The 16,677-nt window shown below is 41.2% G+C and overlaps 1 protein-coding gene across 3 annotated transcripts; it reads left to right on the forward strand.

Annotated features, from left to right (window-relative positions):
* Positions 1-10,389: 10,389 nt before the first annotated feature.
* Positions 10,390-15,425, forward strand: LOC115687238 (CSC1-like protein ERD4). Of its 3 annotated transcripts, none has more exons than XM_030612728.2 (6): positions 10,390-10,739; positions 11,185-11,333; positions 11,583-11,858; positions 13,286-14,130; positions 14,456-14,711; positions 14,831-15,425. In XM_030612728.2, exons 1-6 carry the CDS (start codon positions 10,466-10,468, stop codon positions 15,206-15,208), a joined length of 2,178 nt encoding a protein of 725 aa, XP_030468588.2. In that variant the 5' UTR covers positions 10,390-10,465; the 3' UTR covers positions 15,209-15,425. The 3 variants fall into 3 exon arrangements, with proteins under 3 accessions (XP_030468588.2, XP_056175772.1, XP_056175773.1); XM_056319797.1 differs by having other exon boundaries at positions 11,661-11,858; XM_056319798.1 differs by lacking the exon at positions 11,583-11,858 and having other exon boundaries at positions 10,391-10,739.
* Positions 15,426-16,677: the final 1,252 nt, after the last annotated feature.

Here is a 16,677-nt window from a genome sequence, read left to right on the forward strand (position 1 = left end):
ACACCTTCCAATGAAGATAAAGGCTTTAAAATAGAGAATTCTAATAAAGAACTTATCTCTCGAGTCCACCATCTTCATCTTTTCTCGAAAGGTGAAATTTGTGCGTTTGGTCGTCCAGATTCGGATTGGGATAGTATATGATAAATGGGGATTTGAAATCCTCTAGATATCATGTGGATCATAGAAATATCTCATCAAATGTTTGGTGCAATTTAAAATAGGATTTGAAATTTTTTGAAAATTTTCAACCTAAGATAGAATTGAAAATCTTTTAAAATCCTTTTTGTTGAAAATCTTTTAATATCCCATCTTCGACAGCTCGTCGTGTATGTGATGACTCAAACCCTCTCAACTACTGTCGTCAACAAGCAGTCCAATCTTGGGAGCTTGACGACTTTCAACATTCATGACCTCTTCCATTAAGCAAAATTTTGAACTGAAGGCGAGGAGTATCTCTCTTAGTTCAGAGTCGACCAAGAGAGATCGTGGAATAATGGAGACCGAGAATCCTCGAGGACGCCGGAGTAATGGACCATCACGGTGGACGGCTGCCGGAGTGGTGAGGTGCCGCCGGCGAGAAATGCCAAGGACAATGAGTCTCGCTTGAGGTGGGGTTTTCCTGTTGCGTGGGAATTGCTAAGTTAATTTTTAAAATTTTGTATCTAATCCGGGATTATCCCTCCCCTTAGGCCGGATCTCTTATCCGGCATTTTATTCGGATTTATCCAGTTCGGCAAATGTCACAAAACACCTAATAGGATAATTTAATATTATATCCGGACTTAAATCCGGATCACCAAACGTTGTCTTAGATTTGGGGTGGTGTCCCGCAGGATAGAGATTCCCCGCCTTGCATATCCATCCCTGCACGTTAACATGAATTGTCAGCTCTACCTGTGAGAATCATATGAATTAAGGGGCATGCATTAATTTTGTGACATTATTTTATTACTTAGCTTTTGTTCTTCAAGCATTGTGGTGGGGTTACATCGGCCGCTATGATGATTTTTTTTATAATACCCATTAGCGGCTTGGGCTTAGACACACGATTAGCCAACCCGAAAAGTTGATTGGACTGGGCAATTCTTATTTATCACAAAATAAAAATTAATAATAATTTTGCTCAATTTATAGAGAGCTGGACCAATGTATATATACGGTTGTCCCCCAACTTTGTCTGTTCGTTCTATATAGAGAAAATAAAGACATATACTAACAAATACGATGCTACTATGTCGATGACAATAATAAGAAATAATTTCGCGAGGCGCGCCGTAAATGAAAAAGAGGATTTTCGCAAGTAATATTTCAGTCACGAGACGCGCTTGTGGTCGAATCGTATTTCTGAAATGCGATATAGTTTTTTTTTTGGGGGGCTATATTCTACACATGGGTTGTCAAGATGTGAGTTGGTGAAAAATTAAGATATTATTGGTAAATGATGGAGAAAGAATATACTTCCGCAGCCCCATAATTTGTAAGAAATTGAATTTCAAATATAAAATGAGGGTTTGGACCAAGTATAACTGGGTATAATCAACAAACTTCGGCTCGAGGTGGCCACTGGGTCTACCACTCCTTGCCTCACTACACTCGTCTGCGATTGGAATAGTCCCATCTTTTGTTGACTGTTCGCCGTGGCCGGCGACTAAGAGGCGGCGGTGCGGCCGTCTGCTGGAGAATGCATGCTATGAGGCGGGTGTTGGCTGGCCCGTATGGCTCGGCCGAGCGCCCTAGGATCACCATAGCGAGATATTAACGGTACGGTAAAAGGATGGATAGAATTTGTGCACCTGATTTGGATTCCATCGACCTGGATGCGGAAATGACGATGAACCGGTGCCGTAGGTCTTCTCCCCTGTCACCCCCGAAGTCCCGGCGCTATGAGACCGCCTTAACCAACTCACGGAAGCCTTAGGTGAGTTTGAGAGCGTTTGAGAGAGATTGGAGAGAGTTAGGTGCAGAGGAGGGACCTGCAGCTCTACTTATAGAGTTTCCAGCCAGGCCCTCTTATAACGGGCCGGGCCGAACTCGGCCCACACAAGCCGGGCCCATATCTGACCAATTAAGAAACCTTATATCCAAACTTATTAGACCAGACCCGTAAGCGGGTAATAACAATCTCAATTAATGTAACCCACATTAGAAAAACGTTACATTCTCCCACTTGGGCTATATTAATTGAAATCGTACTTTATGCGCACCTTTATTTGGTCTATGGATAATTCTTAATAGTCAATCCGATCCCATAAAGTTTCAAACACCGAATCATGGCGGTAACTGCATGTAATCACGCAGAGCCTTCCATGGTCACAAGTGTCTTAGACTTTACTAATATGGATTCGATATGGTTGTGTGGCAAACGGATGACACCTCATAAAGAGTGATACCTCATGTGTCATCCCCTTTATCAGTCCTCATTCTCTTTCTTTAAGTGTCACAAACAACTTGATGTGTCACTAGAGAATATCTTTATGGTTTCAATGAACTTACATATGTCTTATCCTTATTGTTAACATTACTTTATGTGTAATAAGACATATCCTTAAGGCCAATAACTGAATGCCCATAGCCTTTACTCAAGGTTTACACAGTACCTTAAGATTTTCACCGTATATGTATATTTAACATGACAATAATGCATTCAAAAACACCTTATTAGAGCATAAATTAAAATTAACAGCTCCCACTAAACAACAGTATCCCATGATACTCCTAAACCCATGCTAACGACATGTCGTTAAAAAATACAAGGGCGAAGGCCTTTAGTTAGTGAATCTGCTACCATATCATCTGTGGAAATGTGCTCTACTGAAATGTCGCCATCCCTGACTTTTTCCTTTATGGTCAAGTACTTGACCTCTATATGCTTAGACCCCTTGAGACCTCTGTTGTTGTTAACAAACAACACTGCAGAGTTATTGTCACAATACAACTGTATGTGCCGATCCACAAAATCAAATACGGTCAACTCCCTAATGAGGTTTCGGAGCCAAATTGCCTGAGTAGCGGCCGAAAAGCATGCTACAAACTCCGCTTGCATGGTAGAGGATGTCATTGATTTCTGTTTCTCACTTTTCCATGATACTGCACCTCCTGCTAACTTAAAGATGTAACCCGTTGTCGACTTCCTTTCATCCTGACAGCCAGCAAAATCTGAATCCGAATACCCTACCAGCTGAAGGTCTTGAACATGTCTGTAGATCAGCATATAGTCTTTTGTCCTCTTTAAGTACCTCAAAACCTTCTTGGCAGCAACCCAATGATCGTGTCCTGGATTTGACTGATATCTGCCTAGAAGTCCTGTTGCAAAAGCAATGTCTGGCCTAGTGCAAACTTGAGCATACATGATACTTCCAAGTGCACTAGCATAAGGTACATCCTTCATTTGGGTTTTCTCAATATCCGTATGAGAACACTGTGACAGACTCAGTTTATCACCCTTTATGACATGAGCAATTCCTGGCTTGCAGTCCTGCATACTGAATCTTTTCAGAATACGATTAATATATGTTCTCTGAGACAAATCCAATACTCGGCGAAAACGATCCCTATGGATCTCAATGCCTAGGACAAAAGACGCCTTATCAAGGTCCTTCATGTCAAAATCCTTCGACAACATTCGCTTCGTCTCATGTAGTAATCCAATATCACTACTCGAAAGCAAGATGTCATCTACATAGAGTATGAGAAAAATAAATTTCCTCCCACTGACCTTGCTGTATATACACTGATCCAACTTGTTCTCAACAAAACCTAATGAAGTGACAACACTATGAAACTTCAAATACCATTGTCTAGAAGCTTGCTTAAGGCCATAAATAGATTTCTTCAATGTACACACAAGCTCACTTGAATCATCAGCTGCAAAACCTTCGGGTTGCACCATATAGACTTCCTCATCAAGGTCTCCATTTAAAAAGGCAGTCTTAACATCCATTTGGTGTAATTCCATATCAAAATGAGCTACCAATGCCATGATCACTCTGAAAGAATCCTTAGAAGATACTGGTGAAAAAGTTGCCTCATAGTCTACTCCTTCTCTTTGAGTGAAACCCTTGGCTACCAGTCTGGCTTTGAATTTCTCAATCTTTCCTTTGGAGTCTCTTTTAGTCTTGTATGCCCATTTGCAACCAATGGGCTTGAAACCTTTAGGTAATTCAACAAGCTCCCAAACACCATTATATCTCATAGACTGAATCTCGTCTTTCATTGCATCCACCCACATATCTGATTGAGGACAAGAAATTGCATCTGAATGAGTTACTGGATCAACCACGCAGCCTATATCGTAGTCATGCTCTCCCAAATAGACCATATAATCCGGTGGTATAGTCAATCGTCTCTGCCTGATAGATCTCCTGAGTGGAGCTACTACTTCCTCATCCTGCACCTGAGGGGTTCGAAGTACTTCATCAAGAGCTGTTTTAATAACAGGATCCTGGACCACAACAGGCTCAGTCTGTGGTGTAGGGGTCTCCATTATCGTCTGTACAGGTAGAGAAATTGACACTGTAGTACCTACCATATTATTATCCTTAATGGTCTGTGAGCAATTACCCTTTTTGGCTACATCAAATTCCAGAAATTTCGCTGTCTGTGATTCAACAATTCTTGTGCCTCCATGGGGACTGTAAAATCGATACCCCTTCGAATGATCTGGGTAAGATACGAAGTAACATCGAGAGGTTCTGGATTCCAACTTGCTCAATGTTGAATTGTATAACTTTACTTCCGCAGGACACCCCCAAACTTTAAGATGATTTAGACTAGGTTTACGTCCAGTCCATAATTCAAAAGGAGTCTGTGGAACAACCTTGGTAGGAACACGATTTAGAATGTAGAGAGCTGTTCTCAAGGCTTCACCCCATAGAAAATCAGGTAAGTTCGTCCTGCTAATCATGCTCCTCATCATGTCCATAAGGGTGCGATTCCGTCTTTCGGCCACACCGTTTTGTTCAGGACTCCCGGGCATAGTAAATTGAGCCACTATTCCAGAATCTCCCAAGTATTTGGCAAATGGCCATTTCAGCTATCCAGCATCGCCATGCCTGCCATAATACTCATCACCTCGGTCAGACCTGACAACTTTTATGACTTTTCCCAGTTGTTTCTTGACTTCAGTCCGAAAAATCTTGAACTTGTCAAGAGACTCAGACTTCTCCTTAATCAAGAACAGATAACCATATCGGGAATAGTCGTCCGTAAATGTGATGAAATAGAAATTTCTACACAATGTTGCTGTATATGGTCCATTGATGTTAGTGTGAATGACTTCCAACAGGTCAAAACTACGGACTGCGGTTTTCTTCTTTATCTTGGTCATCTTACCCCTACAACAGTCTACACAAGTATCTAGGTCACTTTCAAGAGTAGGCAGGATGTTTGTCTTTATCAATCTTTCCACTCTTTCCTTAGAAATGTGACCAAGTCGTTTATGCCACAATGCATAAGACTGTTCCTTAGGTAGAGGTCTTTTGGAAACAACCCTTTCAGCTGTATAAGCGACGTATATATCATTGGGAGATAAACACAATCTATACAATCCATTCGATATGTTGCAGCACCCAACCTTATTTGAATCAAAGAACATTGAAACATTATTCTTAATTTCAAAAGAATAGACACAAACATCCAAACTTGATACGAAAACTAAGTTCCGTCTGAAGGAAGGCACATAAAAGGTGTTTCTTAACATCATATTAAAACCAGAATCCAAAATTAATATGACATCTCCCACGAACTCGACGTCGACTCTCTTGTTGTTTCCTATAGTGAGCTTTAATTCATCCTGATTTGGCTTCCTTCTGTTTGTGAATCCCTGTATGGTATATGCAACATGATTAGTTGCACTGCTATCTAGCCACCAAGAACTGGATGGAACTTCTAATAGGTTGGATTCACAAACAAGTGCCAAAGAATTAATACCTGACTGCTCACGCTTGGACAACCAAGCTTTATATCTGTTGCAGTCTTTCTTCATGTGACCCTTCCTCCTACAAAAGTAGCAGTGAACACCATTCTTCTTCAAGGGTGTTTTCTCAGGACCCAGATGGTCTAAATGACTGGTGGTTTCAGGAGTTCCTTTCTGAGTAAGATTCTTGAACTTACTACTCTTCCTACTACTGGAACTAGAGGCATAGAAAGCAAGATTCCCTTTATCTTTCTTTAGTTTCTCTTCTTCTGCCACAACCCTAACTATCAGGTCATTGACTGACCACTTTTCATCTTGGGAATTATAGTTGGTCTTTATAATTCCAAACTCAGTAGAAAGGGTGTTCAGGGCTTGATGCACAATGAAGGCATCAGAAAGAATAATCTCATGAACTTTTAGTTTTGTATGGAGGTCTACCATCCTAAGGACGTAATCCCTAACCCCACTTGAACCATCATACCTCATATTATTGAGTAACTGCATGTATGTCCCAGCCTCAGCATTAGACGAGTCACGGTTCCTTGCTTACAAGGTTTCCATCATTTCTGTAGCAGTGCAGTCAGCTGGTAAACTAGTCTTCAAGTGGTCCTTAATGGATCGCTTCATCAGTAACAAATAAATCCTATTGCTCTTTGCCCAAGCGGCACTCTGTGCCTTTTCCATATCCGTACTATCAGCAGTGACATCTGCTGGCTTATCCTCAGTAAGAGCAATATGAATATCTGCCAGCTCCATACCAAACAGAAAATCCTCTTTCCATTTCTTAAAGTTTGAACCAGTAAGAACCTTAATACTTATGGAGTTGCCGTTCAGTGAGAAGGCGACTGTTAAAAACAAGCAATATCTATAATTAGCATCATGTGAGTACTTTCCTGAGAGTTACACACATCATCATATAATCACCTTTGGGCAGAATACATGATATGCAATTGTATACCCTCTACATTACAACTGCCATGAGAATATATTCCAATCTTTTATGAATTCACCACCTTTGAGCGTATAAACCACTAGGATCAGTCATTTCTCACGCATGCTGTATATGCATCCCTCCATGAACCAATACATAATCACCTCCTTTGGGAGTATAATAACACATTAGAACAGGAGACATCCTAACAATACGAGACTGATATTTCTCAAACTCAATCAAGTGTGCCACTTTGGCGGTTACTACCAAATTGAATCATTGAAACTCTCTCATACTAAGGATATAAACTTTATGTCTCACATATACTATATAGATGTAATTCTAGACTGGAATACATGGGCAATATCTCTAAAATTACATATCATGCTAATTACATTGCTTTATACATTGATATATGTCGAACCTTATACATTCTATCAATGAAACATGATCTACACGTCCTTATGTCATCATATATATGTAAGATTTAATATGTACCTCTTAAACCATAGAGAAATACAAGAAAATACGAAAATATACCCTAAAAATACGCGTATATAGGGTTCCGTATGTATTTTCACATCCTTAAAAGTATCAAACATGTAAAATAAATATACCAAAGTGTAGAGAATCTTTATACGAGCACGCCGGTACCTTGCACGCCCCAATCGGAGCTCGGACGCACCCTCACGCGCCTCCTGAAGGTACGGCGCATGGGCCTCACGCGCCGGCGCCTAAGCCGGCCAAAAAGGCCGGTCCGACCGGTCTGACCGCCGACCCGTCTGACTGCTTACCAGTTCGATCGGTCTGACCGCCGACCGGTCTGACCGCTTATCGGTCCGACCGGTTGACTGGTTCGGTCAACGAGTCGGGTCCGGGTCGGGTCAATCCCCGGGTCGGGTCAACGGGTTGGATCTGGGTCGGGTCCGGAGTCGGGTCGGGTCAGCCGGATCGACCCGGCTTGCGGAAACCCTAGCGCGTGCGTTGCACGCGCCTGGGAACACCCGCGCGTGGCTGCGCGTGTACCGCCGGGGCTCTCCGACGCCCCTGCGCGTGGCGGCGCGTGCGGTCGTTTCCGGCGGCCCCTGGTGGCCGGCGACCACTCATTTTTCTCGTCTCGCGACGATCTATCCATCTATGTGATTTATTCTAACATTCAACGGATCAAAAAATCAAAATCACATACGAACAGTACCGACTCGTTTCTCGACTATGGCGGCTCTAATACCACATGTTGGCCGGCCCGTATGGCTCGGCCAAGCGCTCTAGGATCACCATAGCGAGATATTAACGGTACGGTAAAAGGATGGATAGAATTTGTGCACCTGATTTGGATTCCATCGGCCTGGATGCGGAAATGATGATGAACCAGTGCCGTAGGTCTTCTCCCCTGTCACCCCCGAAGTCTCGGCGCTATGAGACCGCCTCAGCCAACTCACGGAAGCCTTAGGTGAGTTTGAGACCGTTTGAGAGAGATTGGAGAGAGTTAGGTGCAGAGGAGGGACCTGCAGCTCTATTTATAGAGTTTCCAGCCAGGCCCTCTCATAACGGGCAGGGCCGAACTCGGCCCACACAAGTCGGGCCCATATTTTACCAATTAAGAAACCTTATATCCAAACTTATTAGACCAGACCCGTAAGCAGGTAATAACAATATCAATTAATGTAACCCACATTAGGAAAACGTTACAGCGGGGGCTTCGCGAACAATTCAAACATGGATAGTAGAAAGTCCCAATCTATGATGCGCGCTCAGGCTTGCGCACCATCAATTATTAGCGAGAGAGAGAGAGAGAGAGAGAGAGAGAGAGAGAGAGAGAGAGAGAGAGAGAGAGAGAGAGAGAGAGAGAGAGAGAGAGAGAGAGAGAGAGAGAGAGAGAGAGAGAGAGAGAGCAGCTTTGTTCCAATTTCGCGTTCCTTTTTGTTTTGGGCCCGTTCTCATATTATTAGTAGCGTGATCAGCAAAGAAAGAACATATCGTTACTTAAAATTGCTAAAAAGCTCGCCACAAAACTTTTTACCTATTAGTGGCGATGGTTATGATCTCCGATCTCTTAGGATTAGTGACGAGAATAAAAAACCGGCACAAAGAAATATCACTAATTCTATGATTTCTCGTGGAGACCCTAAAAGCAAAACAATGTGCACTTGCATGTGTAAGCTTTTCATGACACAATGTGATATTCAATGATGGTTTTTTCCATGAAAAGCGGTGGAAGTTCCGAAGGTTCTCCCGCCGATGCAAATTGCAATGGCTATGACGAATGCTAAGTGTTTTGTGGTTTTGTTTCTCCCAAGAGAGTATAGCTTAGCTCACTGCTTTCACCGGGAACAGCTAAACATTCCTTTCGTGAGAGGATACGTAGTTGAAGAGCAACAGAAGAGCCACGATAAGGAGCTAGATGCTCTAGAGCTTTCCTTTCCGTAATAGGGTTGATACCACGAAAAATCCCAAACTGATATATCTGTGATAAATTTATCTCAAATTAATTTTTTGACCGCCAAAGATTCTAAATTGGTACACCTGTGATAAATTTACCAAAATTAATATTTTGATCGCCAAAAATCCAAAACCGGTACACATTATTTACCCTTTATTAAATTGGATTAATATCTCTAACAAAAAAAATTGGATTAATATCATGAAAATTCACAAACCGGTAAATCGGTGACAAACAGAGGGGTAAAATCCAAACTGGTACATTCGTCAACTGCCGCGTGTCATCCATCTCAGTAATTTGATGGTAAAATTTAACGAAAACTAACGGATGATAAAATTGTTATAGGCGTACTAAATTGAGGTTTTAGTTTGTGGTAAATTTATCATAAATATATTAATTTAGAATTTTTTATGGTATTAACCCTTTTTAGTACGTTCGACGATTATTACACATCCCCTTGTGACTGTTAACGTTTGGACTCACTGAGTAGGAGAAGGCATGGATGCGTCCAGTTGGAAAGCAACGAAGACTTTTGGAAACTAGGATTCCTCGTGTCTCTTCCTCATCTCTCTCTGTACTAAAGAATGATGTTTACTTAATCCACGACGAATCCAAAAAAAATGGGAGAAAGAGAACTCACACACGGAGAGCAAGCAAGAGCAAGGCGTCCCACAACCAGCTCATCGCCCCTCAGCCCCTCCACAACAATCAGCTTTCTCTCTCTTCCATCGGCATCTTTGAGTTATAACTCCGCCACCACCATAATTATGAGATTTTGTGAATATTACTGCTAACTAATTTAAAAATTTTAAATAAAATCGTAATTTAATATTTAATTATTCTAACACTATTACTCATATTTAGTCTGATTTTTTTACCTCATATCAATAGTGGAAATATGCAATTAAGGAGGCAAATAAAAGTTTGGAAATATTTAAACTTATAACCTCCTGCTTTGACACGACGTGGAGTTTTATGGAACGTCCGGCGACTATTCTGAAAGTATAAGTTATTAAGTGAACGCGTGATTTAATTTAATGACTTTTCCTCTTAACCCATTACGCATTCCACAATAAATATCTCTCTGTATCTCTGTCTCTGTCTGTGTCTCTCCCTGACACTGACACACTATGAGAGGGCTTACTGACGAGGAAGAGGAAGCAATAGCAGACAGACCCAGATGGATTTCAGCTCGTTCCTGACGTCGCTGATCACGTCCTTCGTGATCTTCGTCGTCCTGATGGCCCTCTTCACGTGGCTCTCCGGCAGGCCCGGGAACAAGGTGATCTACTACTCCAACCGCCTCCTCAAGGGCATGGACCCCTCCGACGGCGGCTCCTACGCCTCCTGCAGCCCCTTCGTCTGGATCCGCGAGGCCCTCTCCTCCTCCGAGCAGGACGTTATCAAAATGTCCGGCGTCGACACCGCCGTCTACTTCGTCTTCCTCAGCACCGGTCCGTGCCTTTCTGTTTCTTTCTTGCTTTGTGTGGGCGCATGTAATGTGATGGCATTCTCAGTTACACAAAAGTTCCATATACAAGCAGGCAATCTGATTATATCTGTCGTCAGCTATTAATAATTACAGATTGAAAATCTCGATACAATGAGGTGGGACTTCGAAGGAAGTCTAAATTTGCCATTCTTTTCTGTTTTCTTTTGCTTCTCGATTGCGTATTCTCTACAGTCACTTGATTTATGGCATACGTATTGGTATCAAGCTCCCCTGGATGGTTAGAACTATGTTTTGCATGTTTGAGAATCCATACTTGTGAAAGCATTCGCTTTAGTTTTTCCTGTGTTGTTATCGATATGAACACTTGTGCTTGTATATTTAAAACACTCCTCCATCCGTGGAAGTGACAAACTCTGAAGACTTTTCCTCCTTTTACTCTGTGACAGTGTTGGGAATATTAGCTTTATCCGGCATTGTGCTGCTACCGGTTCTTCTACCTGTTGCTGCCACTGACGATACTCCAAACAAATCTTTAAACACAACCAGCAATGGGACATTCAGTGATCTTGACAAGTTTTCAATGGGATATGTGCCAGTAAGTTTTAGAACTCTTGTACAAGGATTTTCCTTTTTCTTGTCTTGTCAAGGTTAAGAGAGAAATGTAGCATTTCTTATTTTAACCATAATTCTAGGACATTGATTGAAGTAGTTTTTGGAAATGGGGTTTCCACTCTTATTAATTTCTCGTCAGATTGTACTTGGTGGAGTAGGAATTGGTGGAAAATGTTGTTGTGTAGAGAAAATCAGTGCTAAATTTCTAAGTCGCATCCTTCTGTATGTACAGGAGAAAAGCTTTAGGTTGTGGGCATTCCTGATAGCTACTTACTGGGTCTCAATCGTTGCATACTACCTGTTATGGAAGGCATACAAACACATTGCTGCGTTGAGAGCAGCTGCTTTAATGTCTCCCGAAGTGAGAGCAGAGCAATTTGTTGTCCTTGTGAGAGACATACCTCCTGCCCCAGAAGGTCAAACTAGAAAGGAACAAGTTGATTCATATTTCAAGTCTATTTATCCCGATACATTTTACAGGTCGTTGATAGTGACTAATAATAAAGAGGTATGCTTTTATAATGTTTCTTTTTGGAATATACAATTTGTTCCTCAGTTGTTGCTATGCTAAGTGTTGCTATAAGTTCTGCAAACTTTGTACATTTTATAACTATATCTACATGTATATGAGTAGATACTGCAACTATTTTAAATATCTGGTTGATGCCTAGGATGCACAGAGGTGAAAGGATATCATAAAAAACGGCGTGGTTCTTGATGGTTGGTCCTTCAATGATTTCTCCACTACAGTGGCTGCGTAGCTTATGTTATTTATGATGGTACTGGTTAGGAACTGCTGATCTGGCTCTGGACCATTTTCATAATTGATTTATTTGTGGAGCATTATGAATTATTGTGGGGCTGGATGAAGTAATGAACCGTGTTGTTATGTAGAGGTTCTTGTGAGATTTTGTGGGACCACTGCTAACTGTTCTAAAAGTTTAAGCTGTTAGATGAAAGCGTGGTTTAATATGTAAACATTGTATCGATCCCCCTCACGCTTAGTCTATTCTTTTTTGTCTAATACTAAGCGTGGAAATATTTCATTGGGGAGGCAAATAGGGGCCTGCAAAGATTCGAACATAGAACCCCCAGCTCTAATACCACGTGTTGTGGGACTACTGTCAACTGTTCTAAAAGTTTAAGCTGTTAGAAAAGATGTAGTTTAATATTTAAAAATTCTATCAATTCTCAAGGAAAGACCCAAGTAAAAGGGAGATACAAGTTTGTCGGTCAGTTTCAAGTGAGTAGTGTGATACGGAGTCACAAAACAAGGAAGTGCATTATGTGGTTAGTCATACGGCAGAAGTAGCTGCACTGCTATTAATGAACCAAAATAAGAGATCGTCATAGACAGACAGGCCCACTTAACACAAATAGTTGAGGTAATGACTTCATTATATATGTATCGAAAACAATCATGGTTGACCCTTACCACTATACAGTTGCTCTCTTGGCAATGGACTCTGCAAATCCAGCATACGGCCCGGGAAGGGAACAGTTGTGCCGACTGGTTAGCCAACAATACTTTTGATCAGGCCCATAGTTTTGAGTTTTAATTCTAGGCCCCCTCCCAGACTGGATTTATTAGAGGAGAATATGTGTGTTTTTTAGTACGAAGAGAGCTGTTTTGAATGCAGTATTCAGTATGCTGTAGTTTACTCCCCTGTTCACCTAAAACAAAAAGCATTCATGGTTTATGAACTTCTTTACTGTGCCACCACAGCAACCCCGTATTGTTCATAGAGGCATTATCTCATGCATGCCCAGAAATACTCGGAGGGATAAAGATATGTTGTAAACTTGAAGTTCCTCGAATGAAAATTTTGGTTATATATCGTGACAGAGAATGTAGTCATAGTAGAAGAACTTGCTCTTTTTTCTTTTGATTTCCATCCATTGAGAGACCTTTCCTTATTTTATGTTATCATGTAGGTTAACAAAATCTACAAAGAGTTGGAAGGGTGCAAGAAAAAGCTTGTACGCACTGAAACAATATATGCAGAATCGAAGACAACGGGCAAACCAGAAGGAACAAGGCCCACAAAGAAAACCAGCTTCCTAGGTCTTATTGGGAAAAAGTTGGACAGTATAGAGTACTACAGTGAGAAGATCAGTGAACTGACTCCAAAGCTTGAAGCTGAACAGAAAGCCACCTTGAGAGATAAGCAGCAAGCAGCGGCTCTGGTCTTCTTTACTAGCAGGGTGACCGCAGCCTCTGCAGCACAGAGCCTGCATGCCACAAAGCTTGACACATGGAATGTGATGGATGCACCCAGACCTCATCAAGTCATATGGACTAATCTTACGATTAAGTTATTCGAGCGACAAATACGGCAGTACATTATCTATGTTATAGTGGCTCTGACCATTTTCTTCTGCACGATTCCCATCACGTTTGTTTCCGCCTTTATGACTCTGGAAAATCTGAAGATATATCTTCCATTTTTAAAGCCGATTGTGAATAATGCAGCGATCAGAACTGTGTTGGAAGCTTATCTCCCTCAGATTGCGCTCATCGTATTTCTGGCTTTGTTGCCCAAGTTGCTGTTGTTTCTGTCAAAGCTAGAGGGGATTCCTTCCCAGAGCCATATAGAACGTGCTGCCTCTGGAAAATACTTCTACTTCACGGTCTTGAATGTGTTTATTGGCGTTACTGTGGGTGGAACCTTGTTTGCTACATTCAAGACTATTGAGAAAAATCCCAACTCTCTCCTCACAGTACTGGCGGCCAGTCTTCCTGTAAATGCAACATTTTTCCTCACTTATGTTGCTCTGAGGTAAGATATTTTTGTTCCTCCTCAGTCCTCTATTAACTTCTAACTTGCTGAGTGACAGATTTTGATTCTTTCTTGATGCGAAAGGGAACAAAAAGAAAAAGAAAAACAAATAGAGTTGGATTTGCTTCTCTACTTATTAGGGCAGTTTGTTATTCTCATAATTTGTAATTTCTATGTTCCTTTAAATGGATTCCGGTTTCATGTGGCCATCATTTTATCAATGGTATGGTTACGTTTTACATCATAGTTCTTGCATGGACTTTTTCCTCTTCCTTCTTGGCATAGTGATGGTGCTAATGTCTGAATTTGGGGAAATGGCCATCAGGACCTTTGTTGCCTACGGTCTCGAGCTTTCTCAGATTGTTCCTCTTATTATTTTTCACTTGAAGAAGAAGTACCTCTGCAAGACTGAAGCTGAAATCAAAGAAGCATGGTATCCCGGAGATCTTGGATACGCGACTAGAGTTCCCGGTGACATGCTGATCATCACGATTACCCTCTGCTATTCTGTCATTGCTCCTCTGATCATCCCTTTTGGTGTTGTATACTTTGGCTTAGGATGGCTTATTCTTCGAAATCAGGTTGAGTACAAGTTTTGGGGGCTAACTCCACGTTGTACTTAGTTTTGAGTCAAACTTTTGCACTTCTTTGCCTATTCTAGAGCATTCCTTAACTTTCATATGATTGTTTTGATCGACAGGCACTCAAGGTTTACGTTCCATCCTATGAGAGTTATGGAAGAATGTGGCCGCACATGCATATGCGAATCCTAGCTGCTCTTCTCCTATACCAGCTGACTATGTTTGCCTATTTTGGGGTGAAGAAATTCTACTATGCGTCTTTCCTGGTTCTGCTGATCATCTTGACCCTTATCTTTGCCTACGTGTGTAACAAGAAGTTCTATCGCTTCTTCCGCGACCCGGCACTGGAAGTCGCCTTGCACGAGCTGAAGGAGATGCCGCACATGGAGCGCATCTTCCGGACGTACGTCCCTCCCAGCTTGTGCTCTGAGAAGGTCGAAGACGACCAGTTCGAGGATGCTCTGTCTCAAGTTTCGAGGGCGGGGTCGTTCGCTTGATGTAAATATCAGTATATTTCCTTCCCACTGGAATGTTTTCTTTCTTGTGTCTATCAAAGCAGGCAAACTTGTAGGAAGTTACACTAGATTTGTTCAGCATGTGATAGGAAGTGTTTCTGTTTCTGTTTCACGTGTGTAGTTTTTAGTGTAATTTTGTGCATCTTTTGTGAAAGTGTTATTTGTTCAGGAAAATATAAGAGTGTGCTTTTTGGTCAAATCTTCTCTTTCTGCTTAATTACTTTAACTAATCACATTTAATCATGGGCGGTAAGTGTTCAAGTGGTAAACTCTTGATGTGGGGCTACAACGCAAAGAAGACGCTAGTAGAAATTACACCATATAGTTTAACTAAAATGACTTATGTTAACAACTAATTTCACAACACTAATTAAGGGGGAAAATAGAAAAAAAAAACAATTTAGCTAGATACTTAGAGAATTGACATCTCGGACATCACATGAAAACAGCCTACTCTATTTCTCAAAGATTTACATTTCTAATCATACTTAATGCTCCTTTTTTTTTTTGGTCGAAAATACTTAATGCTCCCTAACAGGTGCCCTTTTAACATGTTTTTCTAGTTTAGGAAAGGAGACTTGAGAGATGAAATGATGAGGGAGACACCGCAAATGTCATAATTTTCGTACAACACTCACTTTTTTGCCACAGCAATTTAAATCGATCATTTGAATGTGATAATTTTTTAAAAATGTTAAGCACCAATACCATAAATTTTAATGTCACTTTGTGTATGTTTTAGCCGTATTGATTGGGTGAGGAAACATAATCACCATAAACTATAAATAGTGTTTTTCAAAGACATCAAATGTTAAGTAGAATACCACATCGCTTAAATACATGCAATCTCCCTCCACCAAGTCATTTAGGTTACGTTTGGTCGTCCGGACATTTTTACGGGATAGGATACGATAGGATGTGATTTGAAATATCCTATGCAGTGTTTGATAATGTCTGGATATAACATGGATTCGGATAAGTATCATCAAGATGAGAGTTTGAAATACATGGATAGTCTCACTCGACTCATCTCTCTCGCTCGCTCCCTCTCTCTCTCTCATGTTAGTGATGAAGGAAAATGAGACTCCAAAGACCATCATCATCTTCATCCTCCAGCAATGGCGGGAGGTTAATGATTCTACATCTGATGTGCGCTGTTGCAGTTCTCTGTTTCCTTGTTTTGGTTGTTTAATCTTCCTTCTTTGTAAGTCGCCTTTTGGATCAATACTCTATAATCAGTACTTGAGTCATCCATAGCTGAACTAAAATCCTTTATCTCCCCTATGAAATTCTTCTTCGAAACAGAGTTAAACGGACTATCACCCAAAATTGAAAATCCAAGGAAAAAATATAAAACTACAGCTTTGTTACCTTAGGAAGTTGTTGACAACGTAGAACAGGGAACTAAACAGGGACGGATGTAGACTCGGAAAGTCCCAGCCAACAGAGCT

This window comes from Syzygium oleosum, unplaced genomic scaffold, assembly GCF_021117445.2.
Source record: "Syzygium oleosum isolate NSW1041296 unplaced genomic scaffold, Sole_v2.1 Sole_v2.18, whole genome shotgun sequence".
In the NCBI taxonomy this organism is placed as follows: domain Eukaryota; kingdom Viridiplantae; phylum Streptophyta; class Magnoliopsida; order Myrtales; family Myrtaceae; genus Syzygium; species Syzygium oleosum.

Excerpts from the sequence above, each read along its gene's own strand:
- LOC115687238 (XM_030612728.2), top strand. The coding sequence starts at position 10,466 with ATGGATTTCAGCTCGTTCCTGACGTCGCTGATCACGTCCTTCGTGATC. Across the intron at positions 11,859-13,285 it reads TAGTGACTAATAATAAAGAG|GTTAACAAAATCTACAAAGA; the intron begins GTATGCTTTTAT and ends GTTATCATGTAG. Across the intron at positions 14,131-14,455 it reads CTCACTTATGTTGCTCTGAG|GACCTTTGTTGCCTACGGTC; the intron begins GTAAGATATTTT and ends AATGGCCATCAG.